The sequence below is a fragment of the Podarcis melisellensis genome (assembly GCF_964234715.1).
Source record: "Podarcis melisellensis genome assembly, chromosome: 4".
Lineage (NCBI taxonomy): Eukaryota > Metazoa > Chordata > Lepidosauria > Squamata > Lacertidae > Podarcis > Podarcis melisellensis.
The window spans coordinates 65,408,704-65,428,814 of NC_138531.1; the positions used below are offsets into that span (position 1 = coordinate 65,408,704).

The 20,111-nt window shown below is 39.4% G+C and overlaps 1 protein-coding gene across 3 annotated transcripts in view; it reads right to left on the reverse strand.

Moving 5' to 3' along the window:
- The window catches only part of EPHA6 (EPH receptor A6), a 333,490-nt gene that overhangs the window by 288,669 nt on the left and 24,710 nt on the right, over positions 1-20,111 (reverse strand). For all 3 annotated transcript variants that reach the window (XM_081908393.1, XM_081908394.1, XM_081908395.1), the window contains exon 2: positions 13,589-13,653. In XM_081908393.1, the coding sequence (XP_081764519.1) occupies positions 13,589-13,653 (65 nt within the window). The remainder of the gene's footprint in view (positions 1-13,588; positions 13,654-20,111) is intronic.

Here is a 20,111-nt window from a genome sequence, read left to right on the forward strand (position 1 = left end):
TAGGTATGCTGTCAAGACGTCTATTGTATCAAATGTTATGTTGGTATGTACATGCATGTTTATTAATATAATGTGCATTTATAGTCAATAAAACCATTGCAAAATCACTTGAACAATATAACTTTAGCAGAACAAAATATGCAAGTACAAATAACAATATTTTAAATGAATCTGAAAAAAGCTTTTCTGTCTTCCAGAGCAGTTTCCATGATACCCAGAATATCTGACAGTTCCCAGGGACAGGAAACAATGTATAATGGGCATTTGTCAACTGTGTATAATTAACATGCATACACACTCCTTACCCTCATGTCTGACTAAAAATATAAATCAGGCACCCAGAAACATAGGGACCTTAAGCAATAGGTTTTAAAGAAGGTAAAGGATACCATCAAATTCAACAATTTTTCAAAACATGAAAGGAATTTCATAGGAAGCAGGAACAATGTCAAATAAGTAAAACAATATATTTATGAAATATATTTTTAGCCAACCCTTCATCTAAAGTTTTCAGGGTGCACTACACTTCATTTGAAACCACAAAAACAAATGCCGTATTTTTCGCTCTATAAGACACACCAGACCACAAGACGCACCTAGTTTTTGGAGGAGGAAAACAAGAAAAAAAATATTCTGAATCTCAGAAGCCAGAACAGCAAGAGGGATCACTGCACAGTGAAAGCAGCAATCCCACTTGCTGTTCTGGCTTCTGGGATAGCTGCGCAACCTGCATTCGCTCCATAAGACGCACACACATTTCCCCTTACTTTTTAGGAGGGAAAAAGTGAATCTTATAGAGCAAAAAATATGGTAAATAGCAGAGAAAACAACAATACAAATCACTCAAAAAACTCTAGAGAACAATGGCACTCATTACAGTGGTAGGCTAAAATCCCGCAAACACTTGGGCAAACAGGCACACTTTTACCTGATGCTGAAATGCTAAGTGTTGGCACCAGTCATGCTTCCAGGAGGAAGAAGTTGAAGCTGGGCGCTGAGCCAAGGTAGGTAAGTGGGACAGAGGAAGTATACATCTGAATACCAGATATTATAGAAATATGGAAGAGGAGACTGAATATGGATTTGCTTCTGGGCTTGTTTCTACTTGCTATGATATGCCTTTGGTTAATGTTGACTACCACTGCTTACTCTGATTGGCAATGATTCTCTAGTGCAGGCATATGCAAACTCAGCCCTCCAGATGTTTTGGGACTACAACTCCCATCATCCCTAGCTAACAGGACCAGTGGTCAGGGATGATGGGAATTGTAGCCCCAAAACATCTGGAGGGCCAAGTTTGCCTATGCCTGCTCTAGTGTCTTCAGCAGAGGGCTTCTCCAGTCCGGCCTCCGAAGATTCCTCCCTGTACTGGAGAAGCAAGGGACTGAAGAAGGTGCTTTATAAATGCAAAGCATGTGCTCTACTACTGAGCTATTGCTTTCTTACTGAAGTGCCATATCTTTCCCCCCTGAATATTCCTACTTGTAGGGTATAAAATGTACTCTGAATTTTAATAAAGACGCATTATCTAGTAGCAGTACATCAAAAGGACTGCCATTGGAAAGAATTTAAATGCCCATTTAGTGTCCAGCACAGAGCCCAGCATCTATTCACAAATCATCACAACTGTAATATATAGTGCCTTACTTTCTTTGAAATCTGTGCATATTTATTTATATTTAGCTTTTAGATGTTATCCACAAAAGCTGCAATTCGGCCCCTTATTATTTATACATAACTCTCATTGATGTTTACTGGTGCATATGGCAATATTGCTTGGAAGAAAAACCGTGCATTTTATATGTGCGTGTGTGGATGGCAAGTTAATGTTCTTATACAGTTTAAGTGTCAGAAAAAAGAATGTGAAAGTTACTAAGTTTAATGCAATCTGTGAAAAGACCTCCCCAAAGATAAAACCTTACGGTAGTCATTGCAGTAACACCTGTTTGCTCCTTTATGCTTGGCATCATGACATATTTGGGATGTGCTATACTGGCAAGTTAATGCCAACAAGACACCCCTGAATTCTCTGTTTCAAAATCAAAACCATTATGTGTTGTAAATATCATGTTACATTGCTAATGTCCTCCTGGTTTTACTTTTTTCTTCTATAGGAAAGAGAAAAATAAATAATGGATACACCACTGGAACTGGAGTCAGGGAGAATTTGGGATCGAGTTCCAGAAATGGCCTAGGGAAAGCTTCTATGTTTCACACTCAGTCCCCAAAGTGGTAAATTGGTATTCATATTGTGAGGACCAACATATAAACATAGAAAAACAAGGTTCCAGTTAGTGACATGAACAACAATTATGGGATGAGCGAATAAGAGATAGAAGGAACTGGACAGCAGATTTTGTGAACGTAGAAGTGGAGTAAAGAGACATTAGAGGGAGTGCAGACAATATAGCATGTTGAATGCAGAGACTAGGAAGGGTGTAAAAGGAGGATGTCTAATCAGAAGTGCATTTTTTCTGGGGGTACGCAGGGGTACGCATACCCCCTAAACATTTTGTGAATATTTGTACTTTTGTCCATTCACTGTATTTATTCTTCCTGATCTGAACTATAAAATGGTGATTTTCTTGAGTCAAAACGAGAGTACCACTAAACATTTTTTAAAGGAAAAAAAGCTGAGAGATGGTCAGCGCTACTATGACTTGTTTTAACTCCATACACAGAAAAGGTGCTAGGTTAATCACTTTAAGGAAAAAAATTAAGTGCCATGTAGTGTGTGGTAACTGGAATAAAAATACACATACAACTTGATTATTTTTATCTGATACTAGTAGCAAAAGATAAAGCTGTTATAAAAGGCAGGAGTCCTTAGAGCAACTAAATGGGCAGCTCCAGTAAATGCCCTTAGTTACTGTGGCATGAAATGAGGAGCTAAAGCTAATCCCTTTAGCTATCCCACATGAAAATGAGATCTAAAGCTAATCCTTTTACAGTAGCTATACCACATGAAATGGGGTATTTAAGCAAATCCCCTTAATCATCATGGCAAGAATCAGGGAGCTAAAGTCAATCCCCTTAGCTATCCCACATGAAACAGAGAGCCAAAGCAATCTCTTTAGCTATGCTGGAGTTAAAAAGGAACTCCATCAACCCCTTTAAGCCATTATGACTTGAAATGGATACTAACATATTTCTCAACACAGAAAGGCCCTAATTAGGGAAACAATAATATCTACTGGTGCAGTGAACTGGTTGCATTCATATATTACGTGCTAATTGCTCTTTTTAATTACTTATATTGACAATATAAATCACAGTAAGAGCATATTGTACAAAACTAAACGTGATTTTAAAAGGTGCAGACCACAAGATGAAGAAAGTTGGGAACTATGGATAAAGACAGCCCGTGCTTTTATCCATAATTACCTGACAGGTCATTGATCATTAATGCAACCCTTGAAAAGTTTCCCATATAGGGCATTGTGTTCATGAAGTGCTAGGTCTTAATATTGTGCAACTCTAAGGACATTAGTGCAGGGACCTTGAAATACATTGGGCAAAAACTTTCAAGACCAGACTAGGCAGCCAGTTTCCATACATTTCCAAGAACCAGCCAGTCACTCTTCAGCTGATAGATGCCACCTCAGTTGTGAAAGGCTCCACATAGCTGCAGATTTTTTCTGCAGGACGGGTGGTGGTGGTTGAGGATATATTTGCCTCAGACCACAAAGACACTGCACTGTGGAAGAATTTAAACAACCAATATAAAGTCAACATTGGTTGCTAAGTAGAATCAGTACTGAACCAAATGTTTACTGCGCCAAGTGCATCTTAATCCTGTTTTTATCATCATCACCATCATTTTATTTTTATGTTGCTTTCCCATAGTTAAAACCATGCTCTAGGCAACTTACAGCATAATCACAAACATAAAAAATTCATAAATAAAAAGGTAAAGGGACCCCTGACCATTAGGTCCAGTCACAGAAGACATCAAAAAGTACACAACCAAATTGAAATAATAGCTACATAAGTCATAAGATCTAAAACTAAAGATACAAAAATTAATATCATTAAAAACAAAACAAAAAAAAAACCCAAACAAAGCACCCTAAACAATACCACAGCCCAAGAGTGTGTTTAGCAGCTTTTGTAGCTGGAGTCAGTCAGGGCCCCTCCCTCCTAGACCAGGTGGGAAAAAGGCTTGTAACGCAGGGAGCAGGTCTTCAGGACTCACAGCCAAGATCTTGCTGGCATTACTCGCAGGCCATTTGAAGGAACTTGTTCTTGTACGTGTCAGCCACCATCTGCTTCTTGTACTCCAGAAATGTCAAAGAGTCGTAGAGTTGGAAGGGATTCCAAAGGTTATCTGGTCAACCCCCCTACAATGCAGGAATCTCAACTAAAGCATCCAAGACCACCCAAGCTTTGCTTAAAAACCTCCAGTGAAGGAGAGTCCACAATCTCCTGAGGAAGTCCATTCCATAGTGACATAGCTCGTACTGTAAGACAGTTCTTCCCAATGTTTAAGTTTAGTCAGAATCTCCTTTATTGTAACTTGAAACCATTGGTTTGACTCCTACCCTTCAGGGCAGGAGAAAACAAGCTTGCCCCATCTTCCATGTGGCAGCCCTTCAGATGGCTATCATATCTCCTCTCAGTCTTCTCTTTTCCAGGCTAAACATACCTAGCTCCTTCAACCATTCCTCATAAGGCTTGGTTTCCAGACCCCTGATCATCCTGATATCCTCCTCTGCACACGTTCCAGCTTGTCAATTTATACTTCTTAAATTGTGGCACCCAGAAATGGACACAGTATTTCAGGTGTGGTCTCACCAAGGCAGAATACAGAGGTACTATTACCTCTGTACACTATACTTCTGTTTATGCAGCCTGGAATAGCATTAGGCTTTTTTGCTGCTGCATCACACTGTTAACTCATGTCAACCTTGTGGTTGACTAAGACCGCTAGATCCTTTTCACATGTACTACTTGTAAGCCAGGTGTCCCTCCCTTCTTATATTTGTACACCTGGTTCTTCCGGCCTATGTGCAGAACCTTACATTTGTCCCTACTGAAATTCATTTTGTTAGTTCTGGCCCAGTTCTCCAATTTGTTGAGGTCAGTTTGAATCCCAGTTCTGTCTTCTGCAACATTAATTACCCCTCCCAGTTTGGTATCGCCTGATTTTTTTTTGTCTGTCATTCAGCTTCATTCTCTGCATATTTTGTTACCATCCTGCTGACTCCATCCACCAAAGTCTCTCTTAGGTCGCTTTCCAACTCAGTTCCTAATTTTCTACACAGAAACTGTTGGATGGCCTCCATACTAGTGCTGCAGATGTCACCAGATGAGTAGGACAAGGTTTGTGTCTCTAGTGTTCAGATGTAAGCCAGTGCCTGCAGCAACTCGCACACCAGGTTTTTGTTGATGTCTAAGTCTGTAGGCTGTTCAGGGAAGCCAGCAGTTCCCTCAGCTTGTTGCTCCTCCCTCCCTCCCCCCACTGCCTGCCTTGCTCCCTCTTCCCCTTCCCACAGTACATCTCCTTTGACCTCCTTAGGCGGTTTCCTTCTACAAGCAGTGCCCTTCAGTTTGTCAACAAGCATTGGTTTGGTTTTGCATTCTTTAAAATTCTTAAATGTGCCCTTCAGTTTCAGAACAAAAAAAGCTTTCAGGGCAGCTCACATGAAACAAATAATAATATTTTTTTTTTAATTAAATTTAAAGTGGGGAAATAACCTTTACAGATTATAAAATAATAATAAAATAGTTTTAATTTTAAAATACGGAGCAACTCAGAAACTGCAGGAGTTGGCATACTTGAATCCAGGTGGTCCAGTTCTTAATGCAACAACATCATTTTTTTAGAGTAGATAGCTTCAGTTACACAGGCATTTTCTGCTACCAAGTGGACAGGCTGCTATTCCAAAATACGAGAGAGAATTCCAGAACAACCCTTGATGTACTAAATGGTATTGGACAATCTTTTATATCTCAGCCTCACCAATTTGTAGAATAGAAATCTTAACAACTTACCTATATGGATGGATGAGATAATGAAAATCACAGAAATGTTTATTATTTTTTGAGCCTGATACTCAATGATTCTTCAGATTTGATACATACAATGCTGTAGTGCTACATTTAACATAGTTAGACACATAGCTATAAGGTGCCAACTTTGTGGCTAAAAGGAGCGTTTGAGTCTTTTTGAAAATAACAGAATCTCTAATGACAAGTGCTTGAACTTTGCTCCTGCATCACGATATCTGTGGAAACGTGGCAATTTCTGAAACATTTCTGAGGCAGTGACATGCAACTACTCCACTTGATAGCTTCAGGGGGTGATTCTGAATAAAATTACTGTTAGTGGTACTTTCCTAGCCTCTAAAATATATCAGAACATATACAGATATGAATTTCGATAAACACTGACTTTATGTTCAGTATACAAGCTCATTTCCCATCTTTCCCAAGATTTCAAATATTCAAGTAGACTTCCTATTCTTTACACTTACTGCCCTTTTCACTATTGTCTGTAGTGAAATACAAACTGTACATACAAACTGTACTTTTCCAACTGGGTGAATATTCAAACCAAATCAATTTCTTTTAGCAAATAGAATAGAATTGAGCATGCACACAAACACACAGAGAGAAGTGATGTCAGAAATGCAATCTGGAGAACAAGAGTGGGCTGTAATGTGCATAGTGTTTTTGGACACTGAAGGCTACTTGCAACTGAAGCTGCAGGTTCCTAACACAATTTTAAACAAAGGACATATTGCCTTTCAATAAGGGACTGACCTACATCAGAGGCAAGGAACCTCTGGTTTGCAAGCCAATCTTGGCCCATCAGGGTCAATGAAGAGTGTGTCCTCCCATATTTGCCATTGTCTAAGGATGAAATCAGGCATGCCACTAAATATGTCCCAAGAAGCCACATGGGGAGGTGTGACTTTCATCAGCAGTGCAAAGTGTCCACACTTGTTGTTTCAGAAGGGAAATTCATGGTGTGGTTTCTAATGATACATCTAGTTTGGCCCTAAAAGCCTTGAGAAGCTACAAACATGTATCACTTCAAGACAAATGATCATAGCTAACAAACTGCTAGTGGACTGACAGCTATGAGATAAACAATGCAAAGAGAGGGAGAGGGGAAGAGTGAAAGTGAGATGCCAGAGAGCCTAACAATGTTATCAAATTGGTTTAGGAAAAGACAAATATTCTATGGTTGAGTGAAAAATATACTGTGAATCATTATAAAAGGAAAGAGCAGAATCATACATCAACTGGAAGCAAGCAACAAACCACAAAACCCTCAAAATCAACAATATGAAACAACTGTTTGCATAGTATGATAAATTTAGCACCACAGACTCCTTCCTCAAACTTTTAAATAAATAAATAAATCAGCAACTGGAAATTATTCAAAGCCTTAGAAGAGCTCACCAGGGAGTGGAATACATTTATGAAGTGAAGTAATTACATCTGTGGTTAATTTCATCGGAAGCTTGCTAACTGACAAGGAAGCATTTACAATAGCTGCAATCACAGGGATTACATGTTCTCAGGAGTCCTGCTGTAGCCAAACAATCTGGGGTGCTCACACTAGACTGTTCAATGCAGATGTGTTCTAATTAGCTATTTTAGACACAGGTGTGCATATAAAAAAGTAAGCACAGCTTACTGGTGGGCTGGAAAATTCACAAGAAACTCCCCGTTTAACACTGGTACCATGTGGATTCCAGGCCCAGCATTCATTTAAAAATAAAATAGTGTTTGTTGCCCTTCCCCTTGTAAAGATAGCCTTGAAAATGTAAACTTCAAATTGATCCACTGAGATGAAAGCTATGGCTTTTGAAGCTACAGTGAGAGTAAATTTAGCACCTCTTGTCCTAGCAAGGCTCTTATTCCTTTAATATTAACCTGCTAAATCTTCAGTGGAGGCCCTCTTGAATGCCCCAACTTCCGCAGGTGAATATGTGGTTGTAGGGAATGTAGGAAGTGAACTCTTTCAGTGGCTGCACCTAAGCTCTGTAACTTCTAAGGGATGTCTGTTTTGCCTCTTTGCTAATGTCCCTTTACTGGGCAGTAAAACAAACAAAAAACCCGACATTCCTTTTTCTATAAACAGCATGGATTTATAAGTGTTTTTATTTGCTGAGACTTAAAAAAGAAAAGAAAAGCTTTGCTGAAATTGGTTTTAGTTGGATGATTTCTTTTTTATTCTACTGGTCTTAGGTTCGTGTTTCAAGTTTTTTACTTTTGCATGTTTATGTTGCTTTGACATCTTGTTTTGCGTTAGCTACCTTGAACTAGTCTTATTTATCTTATGTACTCATTCAAACAATAAATAAAAGCTGCGTAACAGGCAAAATTCAGCTTTCTCCACCACTGCATTTCCATTCAGGGAAAAGTGTTGCCTGATATATTTCAACCTGTTTAAGACAGAGCGATCATGCTGAAGAAAGAAAGAAAAGTAGCAACTTTAGGTGGACTTACTCCTGCCCTTGCCCTGCTCACCACTCTGCTCTTGACCATGGTTGGTAAGGGAGGTAGCAGACAATAGGACTGGGAAGGAAACACTTGAAAGAAACAGTGGAACCTTACAGTATAGACAACTGCCAGTCAGCATAGTCATTACTAAGCTAAGGATAAAGTCAGTATAAGGCAGCTTCCTATGTCCATTTATCTCTCACATAAGGATATTTGAAAGTTATTCACCTGGATCACGAAATGTCAGCTCTAGGCAAGAATCACATGAATGGAGTTTCAATACACCAGAAACCACTGTTGATCAGAATTGCCCGGTACTACCTATTTCTTCCAAATCCATAACTGACTACACCTTATTTCTGATTAACACAGTTCTAAAGATAAACCTGATCTTTCAAAGATCTCTCTCTCTCTCTCTCTCTCTCTCTCTCTCTCTCTCTCTCTCTCTCTCTCTCTCTCTCGGCAGTATTACCACACAGCCTACATGCACATTTCATGAAATGGCCTTCTGATTTTAGTAGGTCCAATGACAAATAACTTTCCGGGCCCTTTTCTGAAATACTGAACCCAACTCCTGCTTATGGAATTATAAAATTGAGAAAATAACAAATGATTGAAACATGTGGAAAATTGTCACTTCAAACACTGAGCGAAGCAGCACACCAGAAAGCAAACCCTTCATAGCTCTTTCCAGCAGTTCTGAAGCTTTATCTAATACACATGATATCCCCCCCCATCTATTCAGAAGTGATAAAATGATAATAGAGAGTACAGATTTGGGGGAGAAAGAAGACACTGAAGGTAGTGAGGAAGCTGTTGGAAAGGTGGGGAGTAGCAAGCAGTTTGGTCTCCTCTAATTTGCTTGTTTCCCCCAAGAATCGAGTATAGGAATTTGTTACTGGGTTTTCATTAATTTCTTCAGATGGATGGAAATAATAAAACATTTTAAAGAGCAGTCATGTAATCAACATAAGGGTCTAAACCTGACAGGTTTCAGAAATGTATGCCTCTAATTTTTACAAAAAAACAGAATATGCCGTATTCTGTTATTCATATAGACCTATTCAGAGCTATTTTTAATGCTCACTTCTAGGGTTTGATTAATATTAGTGAATTTCAAACAAGACTAACAGACTCTCTTAGCAGCTGAAATAACCTCTATCACTCACTGGTGGTATTAAAATTTCACCTCTTAAAAAAAAATGCTGATAAATTTTCTTCTTGGTCTCTCTCTGGGTGTGGCTGCAGCCCAATTCATATAAAATACCAGATGTGGAGGATGTAGGCATGGCTTGGGGAAAACTACCTTGGCGGCCAAATTAGGACCCCTGCTAGTTCTAATTAGGTGTGTGGGGTGGAGGTTCCTCAGGCTTTCAACGGAATGGTTGTGTTTCAGCAGTCATCTCTCAGTTTAATAATCCAAGATGTAAATTAGCCTTGTTCTCCCCACACTCAGCTGCTTTGCTCCTCCATTCATGTGTTCTGTTAACTATGGTATACCTTTCCATTATGTCCAAACCAGGAAACTGGTTATTGGCTAACACTCCACCCCATTTTGAAAAGTAAAGATTATCACCCTGCCCTTATGTTCACACGGAAGTTCCCTTTAGGTGCCAACACTGAGGATTCCCACCCTTTGGCATGCTTTGGATAAATAATAAAGGAAGGATAAATGTAAGAAGGTAATATCATGCTCTCTCATTTTTCTAATTTAGTCTCCCTCTCAGACTTTCAACATCAGAACGCCACCTCTTTCCCCTTGTACACTAAGCAGCCATTTTTTGTTCATTATCCCATATTTCTCCCTCTGTCTCAATATATTTTCATTTCCTATTCCCTTCTGAACAAATCTTTGGTAATTTACATTACAATTTGTATTTTATTTTATTTTATCAGTAAAGAGTGGTGGAATCTCTGCTGCCTTCAGAGCCCTGTTACTTCTGCCAATCTGAGTGGAAGGGGAGTGTTAGTACTGTATAATTCTAACTGCAGGCCGATAGGCCTGAATTAGGCTCATTGCCATTAACTTGACTGGTTTAGAATGCAGTGGCTCTTTGACCCTAGCTCTGCGATCTCCTTCAAAACACCCAGTTTCATGTGGCTACTACCAGCATCAATTAAGGAGTAATCTGGTGGGACTTTTAATCTCAGATGAAGATGAATTAGTTTTAAAAATTGGAGTCATCTGCCTCTTATCATCCTATTGATTTTAAGAAGGATTCTGCAGATGAATATAATAATAAACACAGTATACCACATCTTGTTTTTTCTCTGTTTTCCAAGGAAAACACATTTCAGAGTTAAAAATATAAAATACAGAAGACTGCAAATGTAAATTGTACTTATTAATAGACTGGAAATACAACCCGAGAATAAAAAGGATTGTAAAACCTTGAAAAATTAAATCCATAAACTTGAAAACAGTCTAAGATTAAGAAATGCCATATTGCTTAAAGTCCCTAAGGGCAGAGTCACTAAAAGAACTTTAAAAAATATATATTTCGGTATTGAGGAAATATAATATATATTCCTAGAAAAAAAGAGCCAAAGGAGGAAACAAAAATTAAACCACTTTCAATACTCTGTGCACACAACCAAGCAGGATGTTCTGCTGCACAAAACTCACTAAATTGAAAAGGAGTTGCATGGTGATATGTGCCCCACATCTCTGATTATTTTGCACCATCTCAAACATCGTCATAAAAACTCAGCATTGAAAAGGCAACACAACACATAAAAATAAATTATATACTGCCAACAGAATTGCTTAATTTAAAGAGTTCTCAGGATAAGAAGCTAATCTATAAAATGGATTAAGTGCTTAAATATATTGCATCTTAATTAAAAGTTGAACTATACAAGTTCCTCCAATGTGCTGTTAAGTGAACTAGCCAAGTGGAAAGCATAACCTGATCTCTGAAGTGAAGAACTAATGATTTCTAAGGGGGGGGGGATCTCCTTTTCTCAATCTCTCACATGCACCAATCAAATTGAATTATGAATTTACAGCTGCTCCCACCTTTATGTTTTAATCATGAGAGCACTCCTGCCACTTACTTCCAGTTGTAAACATATAGGGCCTAGTTTTATAGGTACTGCTATGCACCGAAAAGCATGTGGACTGTCAATATTCTTTTTTGCAAGAAGTTACTTCCATTTGCCAATCAGAAGCTGATTCCAAGACCTTTTTTAATAATCCCTTCATACCTTAATAGTGCCATAAGATTGAGATCACGTAAGCAAAGCTGGAGATAAGTGGTTCACTAGAGGTGCCCATTATGAAAATTTCAACAATGCTAGAATCTGAAGGGGCCACATCATGGACTTGTCATTCTCACATGACATTACTTTTGACATTACCTGACCACAGTGAGTAGACCACATACCGCAGTGGCTTATACACCAGTAATGTAATGTCAAATGTAATCAGGGACGCGGACTTATAAAAAATATTGGGGGGGCCCGGGAAAGCTCATGAATAATAAATAAGCTCATGAATATGCAAATAAAGTGGCGCCGCCTCCTCGTGAGCGAATAGGGGAGAGCGTGCTGCGCCTATTAATCAGCTCCAAAGGAAATTGGGTGGAGCTTTTGCTCGGGAGGGAGGGCAGGAGGCATGCAGCCCGCCCCTCCCTGTGCATTTTGGGCTGGGGGAGGGGCGGCGATGGCGCTCTGCTGGAGGGGCGCCGGAGATTATTGGGGGGGCGGAGCCCCCCCAAACGAATTTTTGAGGGGGCTCGGGCCCCCTCAAGCCCCATGGAGTCGGCGCCTATGAATGTAATGCTAGGACAAGAGGAGCTGTAGGAACCAACTCCTAGGGGCTGAGGTCCCTTCGCCCCCTCCCCAATAAAATATTTGAGGAGGCCCTCCCCCCAAGTTGATGGGCATTGCCATTCAAGTAGTGTGTTCGTGCACTGTGTCATGTGATTGATTATGTGGGGCAGGGCTTACCTGAGCCACCCCAATATTTTAGTCAAGTTGGCAGTCCTGGAAGGATCCTTGAACAACAGAAGCCAAGAGAGAAGCCAAAAAGGCCCAGCAGGCTGGGAAATTATTTTTGCCCTGGGTGTGGGGCCAAGTGCCTTTATTGGTCAGTTGGTCCTGCGCCCAGGGGAATGTCTTCTAATTCCTGCCACCATTGGCCAATTTGGCAGCAGAAGGACGATCCAGCCTGTAATAGGCCAGTTCACAGAGGAACCCCGGGGCTCGCCTGCAAAGCCGCCTGTCCGAGAAGGAGCGAATGGACCTACTGACAAAAGGCTAGGCTAGATCTGATTATTTTGCTGTTCATGTTTTATTTACTGGAGCTATCATGTTTATATATTGGTCTCCTACCAAGATTGAAACAGGTGTACAGAATCCCTCCATGGATTCATTGCATACCCATAGTATTCTCAAACTTTGTTTCATTTCTACAAATAGGAGTGTTGCAATAACTTATAACAAAACGTGGCAAGACTAGCAGTTCACCAGCTATGACAGCTGAGGCTTCATAAAGCACTCCCAACAATTTGTATCCTCAGTATTTTATATTTGCATAACATCACGGCCAGAATCCAACAGCTGACTAATGCAAGTGCAGCTAGGGCTTTCCCCTTGTTAAGCAACAGCTTGCATTTGCTGATCCATGACTTCCATGGCTAGCAATGGGACCCTGTTTTGCAGATGGTTCATTGAACTGGGGTTAATGTTTGCAATAATGAACTTTTAAACCTGACAAAACAAAATCTAGGTAACATTCATATTCTTAACAGCAAGTAGGGAAATTTCCTATTTACACTTTTCAGATAGCCCTAATATACATTTTAAATCATGCTCAATATGATTTGAAGTATAACATTCATTCATATACTTTTTAAAACAGTAAATCATAATTTTTACAAGGTTCCAAAAAAATATTCACACCTTAACAACAAAAATCCTAACTGTCATAAATATTTATGCTGTTTTGTATGTATAGCCTTTTATGTATGCAGTTCTATTATTAGAAATATTTACTAACTCCCAGTTTTTCCTTGAGCTGAGTACACTTGTCCCTACTGCATTAGTCCTCAAAGTTACTGCCCATTTGTTTGACTTTATTTTAAAACTGCAAATGCAGAATAATGAAAATCTAAATAGATAGACTTACCCCATTTAGAGGATAGGTTTTCCATCCTAGCTCTCCAATTGCAGAGGTTGTATCAAGCAATACAACTAGAAATAAATAAAAGGTTAATTAGTTGAAAGAAAAACCCACTTTATACAGATATGTAAAAAACCTCATATAGATTTACAACTTGTGTATAAATAACAGCTGCTTTGATTTTTTTCCATCTCAGATAATAAAACTTACTTATAGCAAACATTTACTTTCTACAAAAATAAGAAAAAAGATTGGCATGTTCTGAGGTTAGTATTAAAACATAACACATTAACAGAGAAATACAAAGTGAAGTTGAAAAACCATAACAAAAGAAGAAAGAAGGGCAGTTCAATGACAATGAATGCCCATTCTTACATCAGCCTCTGCAATAAGGCTCCTCCTCCTTCCTTTCTAAAAGTTCAAGGACATGGGAAGAAGCCCCATGCTATGATTTCTTTCCACAGCAACACCACTTCCATTACAGGGAGACGCTGTTGTGGGAAGGGGGCAAGGCATGGGCTCCTCCTATGTGACCTTACATCTAAAGCACCAATAGCACACAGGTAAGAGCTCAATGTATAAAACTCAGGTGTGGAAGTTTCCACTTGCCCATTGGAACAAGCAAACCATGTTTCTAATTTAAAGTGCTGATGACTTGCTGCAAAGTAAGAATGTTCAAAACGCCCGTGGTTGTGCATAACTCCCACCTGAGTTTTGACTGCCATTTTGAACCTAACCTAATCTCTTTGTTTTCCATATCAGCAAAGTATACGTTTCTGCTACTATTTTCTAATGTGCACAACAGAGAAATATAAGAAGTGGAGTCCTCTTAAGATAAGTACTGGGAACTGTGCTTGTTCATAAATGATCTGGAGTTAGGCATGAGCAGCAAGGTGAGCAAGCTGGCTGATGACACCAAAAGATAGAGGCTGTCAAGAACAAAAAGAGATTGCAAACAGCTCCAAAATTCTCTCTCCAAACTGAGTGGACATGCATTAAAATGGTAAATGTGATTCAGTGAAAGCAAGTGTAAAGTGATGCCCACTGGGGTGGAAATATATTAACTTCATATACAGTGGTACCTTGGGTTACATACGCTTCAGGTTACACACTCCGCTAACCCAGAAATAGTGCTTCAGGTTAAGAACTTTGCTTCAGGATGAGAACAGAAATCGGGCAGCAGCGGCACGGCAGCAGCAGGAGGCCCCATTAGTTAAGTGGTACTTCAGGTTAGGAACAAATTAAGTACTTAACCTGAGGTACCACTGTATATGTTTCTGGGCCTGAAATGGCAGTGACTGCATGAGAGAGATTTTGGGCCATGGTTAATAGCTGTATGAAAATGTTGATCCACAGTATGGTAGCTGTGAAATTTATTACGTGTTAGGCATCATTAGGAAAGAACCTGCAAATTTATTTTAACCACATTTATATACCACTTAGTGGAACAAAAGACCTCTAAGCTGGTTACAGTATAAAACTGCCAAGAAGAAGAAGAAGAAGAGTTTGGATTTGATATCCCACTTTATCAGTACCCTAAGGAGTCTCAAAGTGGCTAACATTCTCCTTTCCCTTTCTCCCCCACAACAAACACTCTGTGAGGTGAGTGGGGCTGAGAGACTTCAAAGAAGTGTGACTGGCCCAAGGTCACCCAGTAGCTGCATGTGGAGGAGCGGAGACGCAAACCCAGTTCCCCAGATTATGAGTCTATTGCTCTTAACCACTATGCCACACTGGCCCTCTACATCCTAATGCTGTTATACAAATTCATGACGTGACTGCAGTTGGAATGTTATGTACAGTTCTGTTTGCCTTATATCAATAAGGATATTGTAGAGCTGGAAATGGTTCAGAAAAGGGCGTCTAACATTATTACTAGGTGGAACAACTCTATGAAGAAAGGTTGCAACATTTGGGGCTTTTTAATTTAGAAAAAAGGCAAGTATAGAGGGGGCATGATAGAGCTGTGTAAATGAATGATGTAGTATAAAATGAGGCATGCTGTAGAGCAGAGGTCAGCAACTGAAGGCCCATAGGCCACAAGTGGCCTACGGGGGTCATTTAATTGGCCCACGAGCTGCTCCAAACTGAGCTGCCTGCTTGGCAAGTTCCCATGTGCTGCATTAAGCGATGCAGTGTGGGGCAGGGACTCACTTCTGTGGCACTGGAAATCCCGTCTGTGTAGACGCAGACACTGGAAATCACACCTGTCAAGACACAGATGCTGGAAATCGCGGGTGGGTGGGCGCGATCCAGCTCATGGAGGGATCTCCACTGGAGTGAAGCAGCCCAGGAGAGGTAAATCTTGCCAACCCCTGCTGTAGAGAAAGTGGATAGGGAATCATTTACTCCCTCTTTCATATGGGTCATCAGGGTCATCAAATGAAGCTTTGTGTGGAAGATTCAGCATGGACAAAAGGAAATTATTCTTCACACAGAAATTGTTTATGAAATTTGTCACCATGAGGCATATCAATGCCAACTTGTATGGCTTTAAAAGGGATTTAGACAAATAGGTATCAGTTCCTTTAAAAGGGGTTTAGACTAATAAATATCAGTTCATTGGTAGGTGGGAGCACAACTGGGGAAAGTGCTGTTGCACTCATGTCCTGCTAGTGAACTTTCCATAGCCATCTGGCTGGCCAATGTGAGACTAGGATGCTAAACTGGATGGGCTTGTTCTGATTCAGCAGGGATCTTCTTATGTTTTTAAGATAGTTAAACGCATGCTGACTCCTTTAAAAGGTACTGAACTAGATTATAACGAGAGAGGCATAATCTATTTTGCCTCTGCTCCATAACATAGGAGGCAGCTCTACTAAGAACATCCAAAATTTTGCATGGATGAGTGTGACTGAAGAAAAAACACACAAACTAGGATGAGCAGCAAAGGCAATTAAATTGCCGGTAAAAATGCTTTTATTTGCATTATTCATCCAACGTAGTTTTTGGTATTTTGTGGAACTTTGAAAAAGTGTCTAATTGCTCTATGGAGAAAAATAAAGTTCAGTTTTGGAAGACCCAAGGGTAGTGAGTTTTGTCTTCAGCAATTTATTTTAAACTGTAAGCCTCTGTAGATAATACATTATGCACCTAATATTTCTCTAAGCAGAAATGACAGTTCAACAGCAGCATTAGGTGACCATAAAGTCTAATCTCGGTAGTAAGTCTCTGGCTTGCTTATTCGTCAGGGAAAGTTTGTTATAAGTCAATGTATGATGTTTGAATAATAAAATGTGACATAATTAGAGAACCAAATCACAAAGGTATTGATTAGGAAAATGTAATACAAGACAAGTGGGTTATGAACCTACAAGCTGTCCAGTTATAGTAAACCTCCACAACTAAGAGAGCAAAACACATCCTGGACTAATTGGTTAAGCTGTCTGCGGACAAACACCAACCCCCGGCCTATAAAGCGAGATGAGCGCACAACCCCAGAGTCATCTGCAACTGGACCTAACTGTCAGGGGTACCTTTACCTTTACCTTTACCTTTAATCCTTATCCTAGTATAAAATGAGTGATGAGGCAAGCAATACATGGAATGGCTTTTACATCCCAAAGCCCAACAGGATGCTGCTGAATATTCACCAAGTATGTCTTTGGTGAACACTAGAAATAACTGTTTTGTATCACTGATAACATAGAAGAGCACAGAGGGAGGCTTTGTAAGATCACTGAGTCCAGACTAAAAATTACCTAACTGCTCCACTGCCTAGAGTTGCTAAAAAGACATTTCATATCTAAGTAAAGCAACTCCACAAGGACATACAGGTTGGTCAGTATTCCCATTACATTATTAGGTCATATGATGTTTGCTCAGTATTCCCATTACATTATTAGGTCATATGATGTTTGCTCAGTATTCCCATTACATTATTAGGTCATAGTCCTAAATATGTGCTCAGAAGACTAATTTTTTTTTGATATGTGTTCTAAGCTATCCTCTTCCTGGATCTAGAAGAAACTTTCTGAACATGGTGCCTGCTAGATGTTGTTAGACTACAACAATCACCAGCCCCTGCTAGTGGGCATCAGGTCGAGGATGGCTGAACTAGTCTAGCTCTTGTACCCAGACTTTCTGATATTAAAGTCATCCTAGTGTGATCATCAAGTTTGCACACACAATTTATTCTTTGGTGTCAAATTATTCTTCAAAAAATAATGACAACTAAAAGTTGAAGCTTTATAAAGTAAGCTACACAGCTGAATAAAATTACAGTCTCTTTGGCAAGTACCATTAGGCAATTAAAATGGGGAAAATATGGACCTCCTAACAATACAGCTTTTTTTATTTCAACTTTCACTAGCAGCATTTTCTACCAAAACAACTCTAAAGGCTTAGAAAATGTTCCTGCTATGCTGAAATCTTTGACAATATTTGCATAGAAACTTTTCTAGGATAATGGGTATAATAGATGCCTACCCAGGGTTAGTATTTTTAACTATAATTTTTACCGCTGTGCAAATTGTTCTGCCTGAAGAAAACAGTGCATTCAGAATATATTCAGAAGCCCCAAATAGCTGCCTGTTTTCCAAAAGAGCCTAATCCAAAAGCATAACAAAAAGTATAAAGGGGATTTAAAAATTTACATTAATACACTGAGTGTGGAAGTTGGCCTTTCTAAGGTTTGAAAGTGCAGAAATAAGCTTCCTATTTTGTACATTAAAAGAGGGGAAAGAGGAAGAACAAATTTGTATTGGATTTAGCAGGTTAATTTTTAAAAAATAATAATCTTAGCCTACCCCAAGAGTTATCCGTGGATAATTAGAAGTCATTATCCTTCTGTTTGCTGTGGACTAGTTTACTATAAATGTCTGTCATTTAATTCAATGGAAAGGGGGAAAATCAGTTTAAATGCCCCATACATGAAGGGACTCTCCATGTACATCAATATATTGAGACAGTGCTTTTTTCTAAAAAAAATGTTTAGGGCTACTCTCATTTTGACTCAAGAAAATCAACATTTTGTAATTCAAATCAGGAAAAATAATTACAGTATATAGACAAAAGTACAAAGATTCAAAAAAAAATTAGGTGTATGCATACCCCTGCGTACCCCCAGAAAAAAGCACTGCATTGAGGGAACACTTAGATACACGTCTTTGTTAGTGTAGTAACATCACAACAAACAAAGGCTGATGGGCGTTGTAGTCCAACAAAATCTGGAGGTTAGCCACCCCTGCTTAGAATGTTCACAAACATTTTATGTATTGAGAGAAATACAGAGTGTTCACAGGCAACTTTTCTGATAAAATTAGAAGATATTTGAAGGCAATGTTTCAATAATAATAATAATAATAATAATAATAATAATAATAATAATAATAATAATAATTTATTCCCTGCCCATCAGGCTGGGGTTCCCAAGCCACTACAGATATTTCTGGAAAATCACTATTTCTTATTTGGCATTTGGGGATACATGGAGGCCCAGAAACTTGGATTTTAAAATCATGCTATCATGCCTGCATTGGAGTTGGCTTCTGCTATGTGAACAAACCTAGGCTATGTCTAAATTCATTATTTCAAGAGGTCTTGCACCCTGCCCAGATTGTATGCACTGCCAAATGTGCTTGGGTTGTAGCTGCTTTATAAAAATTGCAACCAGTTTCCGAATATACCTGCTTCAGAAGCCTGTGGAGAGGCTGGCTGCTGCAAAGAAAACCAACACAGCACACCACAGGTGCAAGAAAGAGTCTCAACAGTTGTGGGAGAACTCAGGCAATGCATTTTTGGCGTTGTGAAAAAGGTGTACCACAACGTCCCTATTTCCATCTGTTAATTATGAGACACTTCTGAATGTCCCAGTCCCAATGTACAATGTGCTTCTTGCAACAACCATTATTTATCTATATATATATAAACCCCATAAATCACAATATAATAAGAATACCTACATAGCTTATATAAAGGCAATATAACAATATCAATGAATGAATATTTAAAAAAAGATACATTGGTGGCTCTGGGGATTGTTAGAAGCAAGAGCAGCTGTGCTGGCAAGGTATGAGAAGAGCATATAGGAGAACCCCCTCTCACTTTATAGCTGTTTACTTTTGTTGTTGTTTTATTTGCCTTTTGTCTTTGCTGGGTTTTTATTCATAAAGTAAGATACCCTTGTTCCAAATAAATGGGAGAGGAATAAAAGGAGGTGGGGGAGAAGAAAGCCCTGAGGCTAGGGGAGAGAAATACAGAAACCTGAGGTAACATAGTTACAGGAGAGGACTGAGGGAAAACAGCAATAAACTGACTGAGGAAAAGAGCAAAACCGAGAAATGGAGTACACTAAAGGGATATGGGAAAAGCTCACACAGGGAGCAGAAACTCAGTAGTACCGGCAGGAAGTTAAACGGACAAAGCAGGTGGGAATCCAAGAAGGAAGAAATGGCTGAAAGAAACAAGCCTGACTAGGTCATGGCCATCAGACATATGGCTTTATGGCAACCTTCACCAACCTATTTCTCTGCAGAATGATGTGGGGCTGAGGCTGATGGTAGTCCAAAATATGTGGAGGGGCACCTGG